This window comes from Enoplosus armatus, chromosome 4 (assembly GCF_043641665.1).
Source record: "Enoplosus armatus isolate fEnoArm2 chromosome 4, fEnoArm2.hap1, whole genome shotgun sequence".
Lineage (NCBI taxonomy): Eukaryota > Metazoa > Chordata > Actinopteri > Centrarchiformes > Enoplosidae > Enoplosus > Enoplosus armatus.
The window spans coordinates 2,715,501-2,730,798 of record NC_092183.1 but is presented as its reverse complement, the minus strand read 5'-3'; the positions used below and the strand labels follow the sequence as shown (position 1 = coordinate 2,730,798).

The window sequence follows — 15,298 nt, the reverse complement described above, 5'->3', positions numbered from 1 at the left end:
TTTGAATCTTTCTCAGTTTCTTCGAGGATGGCCCTCCACCCTGCTCTCCATCCAAAGTTCGCTGGCTGAAAGCATACAACAAAGTCAGAGTGCAGCTCCTCGAGGTAGAAAGACTCACTTTCTCTGTCCACCCCAACTACTCTCTCTTTGTCTGTTTCTTTTTCTTACACACACTCATATATTCATCACTCATATACCTGTATAGCTTGTATACTACACTGTATTTATCCATCGTGGAAGTCCAGTCCTTAAGCACGCAAGGAAATCAAATCGAATCACACACATAGATTTATAGGCACATGAACATTGCTGCCTCTCTCTCTCTCTTCCCACTCTCATGCAGTGATGACTTTCTGTACCTCTTTTCCCCTATGGGTTGGTTGAGTTTCCAGTCATGCCACAGCAATTTGCAACAATTTTGTGCTCCTTAAGTATTTCCACTTTGATCTGGAAAACCCCTTTTCAGCATGGATTTCTTCAGATCCGGCTATCACTCTGCTGTTGCAGAAAATTTTTAGTTCCTAGATATGGCACTTTGAGTTAAAACGTTCCCTCAGATTATAGTACCAACCACCTGGGGGTGGTTTACAGTTTACTGTGGTGTTGGGGCTCTGTGTAAGTATTAAGTAAGTAAATTTCATCCCAAGGACATGAAAGGAAACCAGGAGATAAAACCTTGCATACACACATCTGGGCACACTCACAAACTTGTTTCTTGAGGACATTACATTGACTTACCGGCTACATGCATAAGTGCCAGCCTTACCTTCATTTTAACCTCGTTGTTATCCTAACTTTAACCCTAAAACCAAGCGTTAACCCTAAAATAAGTAGTTTGTGGTGACCAGTGTTTTGTCCCCAGATGGGAGATGAGTTATCACAATGTGATTAGTACACACACACACACTCATACACACCACTATAAGCCAGGCGTTGATTACATCCTGTTCAAATACCAAGAGTTACCCCCGCTGCCCGTCCCATCGGCTCCTCTTGGTGTGATGGATCTTATCTATTTATCTCTGATTAACTTTGAGCCCAGACCCGTATCTCCTTGCTTTCCTTGGACTCCCAGACCATTTTTTTCACACTTGAAAATCCACTCTCATGTGCATTTATTTAAAATTAGAATCTGTTGAGATGTGCTATTAAACAAGTCATCTGTTTCTCAGGGAAGGAAACAAATGAAGCACTGAGAGGAATTAAATCTCAAGAAATGGCTGGCAGTAGTTGTAAACATGGACGACAAATGCCACAAGCTTAGTTCAGTCGGGCTACCAATATAAGGGGATTAAGGGGACAAGTGGATTCAAGTCCCTGTGTTGACAAGCATCCACCCTACTGGAGTGTCCTTGAGAAAGACATCAGAATCACTGTTGCTCAGTAGCTGACCCTGTAAACTGACCTACCTGTCAAGGGAGCTGAGAGAAAGGGACCAATAAAGTGTTAAATTATTTATGACTCAGCTCCCAAACACGACTCTCTGTTTGCTTAAACAATAAACCTGGTGGGCTGCCTGTCATGAATTCCACCCCTCTTTTCAAACAATCCTTTTCAAGAGGCAAATATCAGGACACCTCAGACAAGTGGCTGCTCTGTTATCAGTCAGAATCAGACGTTTTCAAGGTGATGGGTCAAGAACACAGACGAGTGAAGAAGGAGCTATTGCGGTACCTGTTTGACTGGGTTAGAAGCAACAGTAACTACTTTAGTGCCAGAAGAAGTGCAGTTGCGAGAGGGGTATATTTACTAAGAATTGTTTGCTCTTTTTTAGGGGTTAAAAAGTCAAATAGCTGTTTTACATGGCAGAAAAGCAGCTTTTTGGTTTAATATAAGATGTATTTTATGGTGGTCTCATGTTGGACTATAAAATATGCAAAAGGTAGCAGCTGAAATTAATTTATTATTGCAGACTGACCACTTTTCTATCATGAACAATAGATGAAGACGCAAGACCAAAGACTTGGGCCTGGTTTCACAAGAGCCTCTTAAGTCTAAGGTGATCTTACAATGGGAGGACATCACCCTATCAGTATGTCCAATGTCTTGCATCTTTGCTTCCAGTTCCCAAACTAACTTGCTAAGACTGCAGCAAGTTTAAAGTATCAACAGAGTTAACGGCAAGAAATCCCTTAACTTTTATACAATTAATTTTGCCACTGATCTTTTTGTTGAGCTAACTTAAATGTCCTCCATTCTTGAGGGAAGAGTGCTCAATTGCAGTGCCAAACATTGTTTTCTCTTCAATTTAATTTCTTCAAGTTCAGCAACAATTAATTCAAATCAGCTTAACTGCAGTCGAGCAGAAGGGACAAGGAATATGAATGAATATGATTTTTTAAAATGTAATTATTGCTTCTTAGTGGGGTTGGTCGATACCAACAGAACAAAGAGACCACCACCTCCGTACAGGTGAGGACGCCTCCTCTGCCGCTGCTGCCGGCCACTTCAGCACAGATCTGAGGGAATAATTAGTTCATCCAGTCCTGAGCTGCATATCAAATATAATTTCTTTAAATGCCACCTTTGATCTCGTTCAAGACCCAGAGAGGAAGGCACAGCAGATCACTCACCTTTCACGACCAATTACACAAGCTCTCTGCTGTTGGATGCTCATTAGGCTGCTCGTGTGTGTGTGTGTGTGTGTGCATGTTGTTAGTGTACACTACCTTTTTTCAGTCTGGTGAAGCTTATCGAAGTGATGTTTTAGGTCAAGGCCCTGGTTCTGTTTGATAAGGGAGAGCAGTAATGATCAGCCATCAGAGAGAAGATGTGACTTTAACACCAACGGATTTAACTGTTGCTTCAAAAACATTTAAATAGCTGTATTTCATTGTGAAGCACGTCCTAATTTGAAATGTGGTCATTGAAATGCTGTCGAAGCGATGACGTGTAATTTAGACACCTGAAAAACTTGTACTTTTCTACCACATTTAACCAGTTTTCACATTTTTGACCTTCAAATCACCAAACCAGTGCTTCATTATGAAAGACAATTTAGAGAGAGTTACCTCCCACACCACTCATTGTTTTACCTTTACAATTACCATAGAGGGTATTTTAGGTGTATTCAGTAAGATGAACGTTGCTTTTGTGCATATCGGTCCATACAAAACACGATCTAACAGAGTTTGTTCCAGAGAAACATCATCATTTTTTGAGCAGCATGCAGGAAAAGGACATTCCTGTCATTGTGTTTTGTATGTTAAGATACTATATTGTGAAACTTCTCATTCACTGTAAGTAGAGAGTGATCAGGTTCCTAAAGCCTAAAATGTGATTTATCAATTTTCACACTTATATGCAATAAACCTGACTTAAACACACATCAAGACACAGACCAAACTCGCCGTATTAGACAGTTTGTAGTAGTAGTTACATGTAAAATCATCAGGCCACTCACTCTGACCTTTGAAATTCTTGTTATGTTGCATTTTTACTATACAGTGTCTCTTACTACCCTTAATGGCATCCGTCCATCCGTCCGTCTGTCTCGGAATCACTTATCCTGGTCAGTGTCACAGTCGCCAATCTTTATTCAGCACTATTGCAGACAATACTTTTTAATTCACTGTTGGAAGAGTTCCTCTTACATATGGCCTTAAATTTATTTTGCATGCATGTAGTTCTACAATGAATGATGTCTGTATTTCTTTGCTTATGATCTAATATGAACGTCCAGCATGAGAAATAATGAGCGTGCCTTTCCTTCACGTGTCATTACAAGCTTTGTGTAAGGTTGCTAGCGTTGTTTTAAAATTACATACAGAAAAATGAATTGCCATAAGTGGCAGTGTTACTGAAGTCTGAAAGGCTGAGGATAGATCCAGGTTTGCCAGTGGTCAGCAGTTATCTCCTTGAGGACAAAAATAGTCTCTGTAGTGAGTATTACACCATGGCAACGATGTCACATTTCTATGGGAACACGACCTCACATTTGTTTATGATTTGGGTTCCATCGCTGCAGCTGGTGGTAGGTGTGTGTGCTTGGACAGAAATAGTACACAGTGTAGTCCCTGTCATATAACATGCTGGTACCAACTCTCTAGTCCTATTGTACTAAATGTGATAGCTGTCACTGGTTATTCTGCTGCTTTTATGATCTGTTGATTGTTGTTTATCCATGTCTGAAGGCAACGTCTTGCAAAGAGATAGAAAGAATCTGATTTTCGGATTTTGTTGATGATCTCGAAATGACCTGGTCATTATGACAAATCATCAACTTTTACAGATGTTGCAGTTTTACATGTTAGAGTATTTTTTGGGACATACATGTTTTTGTTACGTAGCACATAGCATCAGTGGATGCTGCTCTAAACAACTACTGTTGATAGTACAACTGCTATTCTACCTGCCAGTCGCTTCTGGCTCAGTTCTGTCCTCATTACTGTAAGTGGTCAACGAAAACAACAAACTTGTAATTGGGTTCCTCTATTTAAAATGCCCCAATGCCTCAATCCACTCTCTGAAGCCGAGGCACGCTGAGACACAAAAAACACAAATAAAAATAAGAACAAAAGAGTGTTATGTTCCAAAAAAAAAACAATTAAAAAGAAGTTTCGTAATTTCAGCTGACAGCTGCTTAAAAAAAACCAAAGCTGACTAGGAACTCGCTTCGGTGTGGCAACGACAGATCTCTCTGCTAGAGGCTGTAATTAGACATTTCAGACTTCTAGTGTACCGTTTGAGTTGGATTTAATGAAGTTGCAGATTGATAAATAAAAAGCAGTTTTTAGCCAATCCATGGCAGACAAGATTGGTGTCATCATTAGCCCTGAACACCAACATGAGATAGAGCTACATACGGGTGTGGGCTACATAAAGAAACAGCAGTCGACATACATAGCGGGTTTCAAAATTGTCGACAGTGAACATAGATCCTGGAGAGGCTAGATTTTCATTATCCGACATGATCTGTACCGCCCCGATAATGTGCTGTTATCTGTGTGATACTTAAAAGAATCTAGAACGAAACAAAACACGGTCAGAAGACTAGAAGACGGACAAATTCTCACCTCCGGTTCTCAGTAAAGGAACATTGAAATCATGTCTGGCTTCTATTTTTGTTTTCATTTGCCGTTCGTAATTTCAACCTTTCTTTCGCTCTGGAGCTTTTATCATCTGCAGTAGAATCCGTTTTTAATACTAACTTAATACGTCTGAATCAGCGGATGAGTTGGTAAATGAATTTTCTCTTCCGGTTCAGTTTCTTTTTACACAGAAAAATATCAAGTGAACCAAAATGCATCACTAGAAACCACGTGAGAACATTCACTGATTGGTTAGATGGGTCTGGGACAGGAGCAAGAAGTCCACATCAGACCTCGATTGTATTCTCCGGCTAGCTGCTAGCAACAGTTGATTTCGCTCAACTGCCCACCAGAATTTGTTTGTACAAATTTGGATCTGAATTTGTTCAGATCTGCCCAAATGAATCGTACCAAGGGGGAAAACACACCACACAGGTATGATGTCTGTTCGCACTTTTCCAGTAAGTCGAATATCAAAGTTTTCCCAAAACGTGAACATCCTCTCTGATTATATAAGTTCAAGATTCTGACGGAGGTTTGCAGTAAGCCATAGAATGCAGTATAAGTTCAGGATACATAGACAGAACCGCTCATTAAAATGACCAGAGAAGAGGAGATATAAGCGAGAATGTGTCTGTTTGATTTACCCTGCACTTTCATGTCCCCACAAAAATGCACATTTGTCTGAAAAAAAGGGTTTTAGTTTTGGACATGCGTGACAGAACTGGAGCGATTTAAGCATGAACTGAGATAGAGGCGGCAACTAAGGGATATTACACATGACCCGAAAAGCGGGGCAGCGTCTCATCTTCTCCTCACGGCAACAGAAAGCCCTCTGAAGACAGAGTCATTAACATGAACAAGAGAGCAGGGAAAGAAAGCGAAGGGGTGGAAGAAAGATGAAGGGAGGCATCAAAAATCCAAGACAGACTATTATCACGTTTGATGTGTGGGTTCGCTGCTTTTGAATCAACATATGTTAACACAATGCAGGTTGTCTCTGTGCTTTTAAAAAGTTTCATGTTAGGGTGACAAAGTAGGACTCTTCTTTGTTTTGTGTTCTGCTGCAGCTGCATATTTTAGTTTTATAATTGAATACTTCTTTAAAGTTTTTCTCCACCTGAAATCTCTCTTTTGATCAACTTGTAGGACGTTTGTAGTTTGCGCTGCTTCATCAACACTAGTGGCTTGAATTCATGTCATTTTGGATTGGACTTGTGGCACAGCTGTTACTAAAAGACGTCCAAAGAAACACGTCAAACACGTATGTATCACAATTTTATACAAAAAGAGCGAAGTATCACAAGGCGCAGGTGAATAAACAGTCTGAGACTGAAAAAACAAATCCCCTCCACTGTGTTGATTCCTGTCTTTGTTTGCAGTGTTGTCTTTCAACCACTCTCAGAGCACTTCAAAGCATTTATCTGTCCATTAGGTGAAATCTTTGCCTGACCCTCAACTCTCAGAGTGCAATGAGAGGCTGCAGCCCGATGTGTGTGTGTGTGTGTGTGTGAGAAGAGAAAGGAGTGTCATTTAAATTTTAAGATTGTTGTCTTAAAGTAAAACCCTTTAGTGTTTTGTGAAAATGCTGCCATGACTTATACACGAAGGAGCCCTTGTGAGGCTGAAGGTCTGAAAGGCTTCATGGCCAATCGCCACCATCCCCTGTAAAAGAAGTGTGTGCTGGATGAGCCACCGCCGAGTCTCTGTGCTCTGCCTGAACTTCTAATCAGATTAGCTGTTAAACTGACACATGTGGACGGTTTTAATGCTTTAACTTCAATTGAAGGATTACAAGTTCCTCCATAAATTGGGGTCATTTTCCATCTGATGAACCTCTTTCCATTCTGAACAGCCAGAGCCAAGACAGACGTGTTTCACCCAGCAACATGTGCCTGCGTAAAACAATGACTTTCCACAAGTACAATTAAAGATAAACTCTCCCAGTCCACAGCAGATAACACATTTTATACTTGGCAGTAATTACACAATCAGATTATAAGATGCTGTGCAGTATGAATGCTGACACGTAACTGTACAGGTAATTCAATTCAATTCAATTCAATTTTATTTATATAGCGCCAAATCACAACAAAAGTCATCTCATGACACTTTACAAATAGAGCAACAGTAGGTGTGAGAATATTGTGTTGTTTCACATTAGAGTCAAGTTTCAAGGTTGTACATCGGTTTTCCCAACATAATCAATGTTTTCAGAACGTAGGACTGTGTGTACGGGGCTTGTTTTCACACTCTGGCCACAGTGGACAGCGTGCTTATGTGAAATATTGATATCCAACGCAATGAAAAGTGTATCTACTCTCGCCGTTCATCTGTAACAATGCGAGGTATGCAGCCCTGAGACCCCGAGACTCAAGACAACATTTCTTTTTACAAAAATAAGAAATACTAACAAGGATAAAAGTTTGTAGCAGTTTATAGATTTCCAACCCATGAACCCTTTCTAGACATTAACTTTGTAAAGTGCTGATTTCAAGAGATGATCGAGCGTCTCTTCATGTGTTTGTATCCTGCAGCTTCCTGCCACCACGTCTGATGCGGCTCAGGGCATTAGTGTAGACACAGTATGCACCTGATGACTGCGACTGTCCTCAGGAGAAAGATGACAGAATTGTCGTTCAAATTACCCGAAACTTCTAGTCAACTGTCATAGTTCACTCTCAGTAACGAAGCTGGAAGTAGCGTGACGTTCACATAGTACCACAAAACCTTTTCTGTGGTAATTTTAGCAGTTTATTGACCAACAACAGCAGCCACAAACCTCTCAGGGAGGCGTTTGGTCTGGATGATTATGTCACAGGGCATCTGATTTCTGTTTCCTATTGACAGTCAAAGTGCTTTCTTTTAACCATGATCCTAATCTTTATCATAACTTTAAGTAATCTGAGCCGCAGTCCAGTAGCCCTGTGAAATACAGTCACATTGGAGCCAACGTTTCGTGCCAGTGTAGGAAGTTGATGTCATGTAATTATGTAAAGCAGAAAGTAATTATGTGGCGATGTAGCACATCTGACTTTAATGTAGGAGGCCGTGATCTTTCCCTAAAACCAATGGGTTGTGTAGTTACAATGTGCAGATATTGTAGAAACATCATTTTAAATCATTTTAAAATTGTCTGAAGTTTGCAGAATCGCCCAATATGCTTTCTGACAAAAAGGGTTGTAACCGCAACAAAACCACCGGTGGCAGTTCGTAAAATGGTGATATAAATCAGTTACCAGGCACTGATATATGAGGCTGTCATGTATATTAGGACTTGTTGAGTACACAGCTCATCCCTTCCTGCCACCACGTCACCCCAACAACAATACAACACACACACACACACACACACATTCTGGCTGCAAATAAAAACAAATAACTATATTTATTTTGATAAAACGATCAAAGTAATACAAAACTCCAGGTAAAGGTAATCGCAAACAATGTAGTTTAACCATTCCCATATTTTAACTTGTATAGACGGACTGATGTGTCAGCAGCTTATTTGTGCTCTGATATTTTTCTCCTGTTTTGTCTGTAAGCAAAAAAGGGAATAAATTATGATTAAAGGCATCTGGTAGCAGTAGATTTAATAGATCTAGTAATCTGTGTGCACAAAATATAATTGAACAGTGAAATTAATACGTTTTACGTTTTTAAAACTGTCCAAGTCCATATTTTTTCAATATTTCTAAAATGTTGGCTTTTAGTTGATGTTTTTAAAACCTTTTGTTTGTACGAGCGGTGCATCTTTAGAGTTCTTATAGAGTTCATGACTTGCCTGAGCAAAGAAACCTAACCTAAAACTCACAACATGAAAGGCCTTGCTCGGCGGCAGCCTTGTAGACACACGAACACACACCTCTTTGTCTCCATCTCCCAGCTTCCACAATTAAATCATCTCTGTTTTCCCGTACAGTTGGCGCGTTCAAAGCGAAACCAGTTTCGGTCAGATTTACATTAGAGATTATTGTTTAGACACATTACATGCAGCAGGAAGAACAAAGAGAGATGTGAAATCGAGTGAGATCAAGGGAAACAAAGAGAAAGCAGCACAAAATTTGAAAAAGAAATACAGGAGGGTTGAGGAAACGGGTGGAGCAGAGCGATAACTCATTATCAACGGAAGGGACATGCAGAGATAATTGGATACGGAGGGAGTGGACCGCCTCCGAGCAGCCAGTCCAGGGGTTCACACGAAGTTGCATAAGAAAGACAAGTGGGGAGAAATAAGGGAAGACACAGGAAAGAATAAGACAAAATGTATAAAAATGACTGATATACTGTTTTTTTTCCCCCCAAATGTCAAACAATTTCAGCTAAATTTAAGGGCATTTCCAGTAATGCTGCAATATGAAAACAAACAACCTGCCGCTTCGAGCTGAAGATGGGGTTTGTGCCATATTACACAGATAGTTTATTAAGCAGTTCATGAATATTCTGTGATTGTGATTGCAGTGATTCGTAAAACACAAAACACCCAGCCCGTCGCGCAGCTTCACTGCATTCTGATCTACCGAGGCTGCCATTGGTGGAGAGAGTGTTATCGCGGTCACTGAAATGTGAAGTGTTGAATTTCAAAACATCAACAATAAGGCGGGGGGAGGTTTGTTTGTTTTTTTATTTGGGGGCACTAACAGGGAGTAAACTTTTTAACTGGATGAAGTCAGGCTTATATATTGAGCTCTTTCAGCATGACATCTGTCTTTATAAAGATTTTTCCACCTTTTCCTCTCATATTTTGTTTCCTGTGAGGTAGTTGGTAGAAAATGAACTGTCTTCCATTGTATTCTTAGCAGAGATTTCACTCAAAAGCAATTGCTGTGCACTTAATGTGTTACATGCACCTGCAGCCTTGTGGCTCTGGCGTCAGGTGGAACGTGGAGCTGAGTGCTGCAACACTTACTCTCCAGGGCTTCTCCTCGATCTGAATGAATGACATGAATACATTCAGATATAATGTGTATTTATATCATTTTGTCTCTTCATTGACGTTATGATGTTTGCGCTGAGTGAAATATTCAAACCCAAGACGCCATGTTTATTAAGGCTGCACCATTTCATCAAATTGATTTTAGACTTTTTAATCTCCTCAGAGGAGGTCATGTTTAATCCTAAAAACACCTGTTCTCACTCCTAATACTCTTGTAGGTTATTGTGGAGATAAATATACATGTAGCTCATTTGTTCTCTCTTTTTCAGTTTCCCTGCTTTGGTTGTTTTACTCAGTAGTGAGCGCTGGAGTGAGGGAATAAGAGCAGAAAGAAAAAAGACATGAGAGAAAAAAGAAAAACAGAAAAGGAATTGAGAGAAGAAGAAAGGATGAATGGTTAGAAAGACGGGAGGAGGGGAGGATTGGTTTGTATCTTTTAGTGATGACGACTCCGGTCAGCATACTAACGCCACCGCCCCTCAGAGGGATCTGAGCCCTGAGACTGCTGCGTGACATTGGCTGAAAGTCACCATGGAAATCAGGCCTGTGGGCGGTGTGTGTGTGTGTGTGTGTGTGTGTGTGTGTGTGTGTGTGTGTGTGTGTGTGTGTGTGTGTGTGTGTGTGTGTGTCTTACAAGGATCGCAGGGTCCTCATTTATGCCCTCCAGGGCGCCGGTGTTAAATCAGATGTTTGGCTTCCCCTGAACCGACTGTCAGCCCCGTGTTTACCGCAGTGACAGAACCTGGCTTTAAACACAGGGGGGGTGAAGAAACACACATCCTCACACGCTCACACATACACCTTGTCATATATTATTCAGCCCATTATCCAGTCTCTTCTCTCTGCTGGCTCGATCGCAGTCAGATGCAACCAGCAGAGGGGGAAAGAATAACAAAAAATGAACGTGGAACTTCAGTCTCACTAACAGGATTGTGTTCATCTCATTATAGATAAGAGTCTGAGTCTCAAAACTAAAACTAAGATGGACAAGTCTTTTATCTGCAATCGTATTACATATACCACATTTTAAATGCTCTAAGGGGATGAAATTAATTCCAGTATTGTCTGCTCTGCCAGCTGCTGCAGCAGATAACCATCAGTTTCTCTCCTATTCAGAAATGCCGTTTGTCTGTTCAGTATATGAAAGTGGCTGTTACATTTTGCGGTGCAGCTGGTGGATGAAAGGGTTCCTCTCCTACTAACAACCAGTTTTGTGGGTGCGATGACTACACTCTGTTTATACAGAGGCTGTGATTTCTGCTCTTGATGATGTTCGCGAAACACCCGAGAAGTGAGGAGGGAAACGTGTGTGTCGTGCTGTGTTCGCCTTGTCCGAAGTGACCTTGTTACTACTCCAGTACTGTTTGTGTACATTTGGATATTTGGTCCATGTGCACCAGGGAGCGACAGATTGCATGTTAATCAGCCAGTAAGTCAACCGATCAATAAAGTAAACACTGACGCTGTAAACAGCAACACTTTTTTCCTTTTTTTTTTTTTTTTTTTAAACTTTTTAGGAAGTTGACAAAAACATTCAGGCAGGCTGCCTTCGTTTATGTTGGAAGAGTTTGTTATGTTGTTGTTTTCTTTCTGTATCTTTCTGTATATTATTTTGGTGTTCACCCACCAAATTAGCAGTGTAGATAATTGGTTTATTTTGGACTTGAAAACTCATTACACTGAGGTAAAGCTGTGTCTGGTGGACTCCCTGTCTCCATAGCCCCTACAATAAGTGTAATAATGTGTTTACTAACCCGGTTACACTTGGCTGACTGCAATAACCTGATTTTTTTAAATGTTCTGCAGATGAGGAACCCAGTTTGCTGAATTGGAGGAGAAACTGGATTCCTTGTGGTTAGACCTTCTTAAGGGACGTTTGTGAACATGTGCATGACAAATACGGGGAAAGCATTGCTGTGAAAGCACTGCAGAGGAACAACAGAAAAGACTTAGATGCAAAAGTCTGATTACAACTGAAACTAAAATAATGAAGTCTGAATAAGTTAAAAACAAAACAAGGGAAAACTGTATGCTGTCTCACTACAGAGCCTGTCCTTCGACTGCACTGTCAATCCCCCCGAAGGTGCAGCACCATATTAACGTTAAGCAGTTTCAACTTTTAAGACACTTAAATTAGGCCAGTATTGTTTCTAAAATATGGCAGCAGTGGGGAAGAAATAATCTTCAATACAACTGTATCCTGTAACCAGGTTTCCTGTGCGCATGTAAACAGAGTCAGTGAGAGTAGAAAGGGTAGAAAATCCTCACTGAATTTATTTAAATATAAAAATAAGCCTGAAACCTGATGTTTTGTAGGAGGAAGAGCGTGGTGGGAGAGTGAGGTGATGCTGCACTGTTTTTAAAGACTCCTACTGTTGAAGTTCTTTGGAAGGACTGAAAGAATCTCTGAACAAAATATTACTCTCAGTTGACGAACCTGCTAAAGCTCCAACATGTGTGACATTTGTTTTTTCTCCGTGATTCAATGCTTTTGTGGGCTTTGGCTGCTGAGAACACACATTTAATTCCACTAAGCATTGAACATCGTGAAAACTTATCAGCACTTACAGTAAAGGCCCGTTAGAGGACGTACAGGAGTTAGGAGGACCTCGACTCCATAATGGATGAAAGACAACAAAAAGAAGGGCTGTAATCTTATCACCTCCTCCTCATTCATTTTTTTTCCCAGCACAGTTTTAACACCCACCCTTTGCAAAATAAGTTTTTCTTTGTCACTTAGGAAGAGGTGTTAATTGTTGACGTGACAGCCCTTCATTTAACTCTGGAGCAGAATAGTGTGTACTATACAATGGTAAATGTTAACATGGGTCAGTTATGCCTTTGGTAGCAGTTGAATCTGCTTCATGCTGGATATTGTGTTTAACCATGCTTTCCCATGTCTCATAACAGCTGCATCATTGGTTATTAGTACAATGAGCTTCGTCTTCAAGGCTGATTGCCTTGTCATGGGCCAAAGGCTGCGTAGCCATCGGCCCTAGCTTTGATGCTCTATTGTGCTAATAGGTTTTTAATGAGCCATAAGTCACATCCCCATCCCGTTGCTCCAAAGCGTTTTGTGCCTGTGTCTCAGCCAAAACAAAAGGGATGCCTTCGTGCTTCAAAGCGGCTGGTTCCGCATCGATATAAGTGGAATACATTATCATAATTCTGACATGAATCACATTGTTGGTTAGCTGATTCTGCAGATGAGCACTCAGAGGCATTACATTTGAGAGATACTGTAAGTGTGACTGGGCCACAGTACATTTATACATCATCTCAGCTGGACTGACATCCCTTCAAAGCTCATAGGTAGAGTTTGGTTATGTATTACTTCACATCATGTATACATGTATAATGTTTAATTACTATTCTTAAATGCAGAGTATACAATTTTTTATGTATATTTCCAGGCAGCTATTGGTTTCCATTAATTTCTGTTTTGTACAAAATGAAAATCAGTTTGCAGATTTATGAAACTTGCCTCAGTTGTGTAATCAAAGGAAACATACCTTCATAACAACTATTATATTATATAATAGTTTTATATTTGTCATGTTAGCATATAAGCAAGTGAAATGTAATGTGCTTGAGAAATTTGAGTTCCAGGCAGCCATTACTTTCCATTCATTTCCATAGAAGATCATCTCTACTCAACATTCTTTCTGACCATTTTAGAAGTGAAGACTAGACAGACTATATTTAGATTTTCTGATGTTTTTTTCCAGGCAACTGTTGGTTTCACTTTGTTTCTGGAAACCTGCTTGAGTTGTGTAATAAATCACAGTGAACATTAATGTTCCCACATAATTAGTGCACGTTTGTGATAATTTATTGCAAAATACAGACTAAACAAGGATTTATGAATAGAAACAACACATTCGTTGCTAATGAAAATAATCAGTAGTTGCAGCTGTAGAGGTAATGAAGTGCAGACTGTTCTGTATTTCTTATCTGCACTTAAACTGCATTACCATGTAATGATCAATGTAACATTAACAAACAAAGCTAAGTACGGCTCTGTGAGACTGGACATGTTTCACATATTTGAGACAAAAGTGGTGAATGGACAGACAGACATTGCCATCCCAAGAGACAAGCTGCTCAATTGAAGTCTTAGATTTGATTTTCATTCCACGAAGGAATTAATGAAAATCAATGGCTGCCTGGAATTGTACGACTAATACATCAAACCACCTCTACAGTAGTGCTGAAACGATTAGGGAATTAATCCATTAGTTGACCATTCAAAAACAAATTGACAATTTTGATGAGAAGTGATGAGTCGGTTGAGTCGTTTATTAAACAAAAAATTCAATTTCTCAAAAGTGAGGATCGTAATTGGAATATCGTTTTGGACAAAACAAGCCGTTTGAAGATGTCTTCTTGGAAATTACGATGGGCATTTTTCAGTTCTTACCTCTGATGGGCTAAATGATAAAGTGATTATGATAATAATTACCAGTACCATTATACTGGTCATTGTAAATGTGAAGCAGTAAAAACTTGCAAGCGGTTATAGTCCTTAAAATACCGTATTGCATTGAGGGCATGTGCATACTGTACTCCAGCCGAGTGGCATATGTGTGGCTGTTGGAGCGCCAGAGTGTGTGAAAAGTGAAATTATGTGAGAAAGAGAGCAGCAGAGGTGGGTGAGAAAGAGAGAGAGAGAGAGAAGAGAAGAGAAGTGAGCGCACAAGAAGTGGCGCGTCTGTCGGCCGTGCAACAAGCTGCGATCAGTGGAGCTGCTGGGAGGAGGAGGGCAGAGGGAAAACCCTGGAAGGAATAAAGATCAATCAGGAGATGTGAGGAAGTGAAATAGAGAGAGGCAGGAAGACAGAGAGATGAATGAAACAGAGGGGGAGAGAGAGAGAGAGAGAGAGGAGGAGGAGGAGGAGACTGTGCGGTGTGTTCAGGCTGAGATGGGAAGTGAAATAGACCACTGGGAAGCAACTCAGTGAGCGCTGTGATCAAGACAGAGAGGAGTACAGGAAATACAGGGAAAGTGACAGAGACTGCTTTGATTGACACGCCCATCATGATAAAAGCAAAGGAGAAGCTGGCAATATTTCTTCCTTTTTTTGATTCATGTTTGATCCACTAATATCTTCTGATTTATTGTGGAACTGAGTGACTGGGGAGTTAATTGGTTTTCCCGACCCGTTACTTCAAAGCTTTTTGTCTCGCATATCTTTAAAAATGACGTAAAGAGGTGCAATCAATCTCTGAGTGTTCTTTGGGGATTGTAGGCGCTCTGTTGACCGACGCTCGGATTGTGCTCTCAAACTTGGCTCTGATTCTGCTTTTACCGCCTCGGCTCAGCGCCTCTCTC

The 15,298-nt window shown here is 40.5% G+C and overlaps 1 protein-coding gene across 1 annotated transcript in view; it reads left to right on the top strand.

Annotated features, from left to right (window-relative positions):
* Positions 1–15,298, top strand: part of LOC139284383 (protein unc-13 homolog B-like) — a 100,375-nt gene that overhangs the window by 20,248 nt on the left and 64,829 nt on the right. The window contains exon 4 of the mRNA XM_070904637.1: positions 17–104. Coding sequence (XP_070760738.1) covers positions 17–104 — 88 coding nt within the window. The remainder of the gene's footprint in view (positions 1–16; positions 105–15,298) is intronic.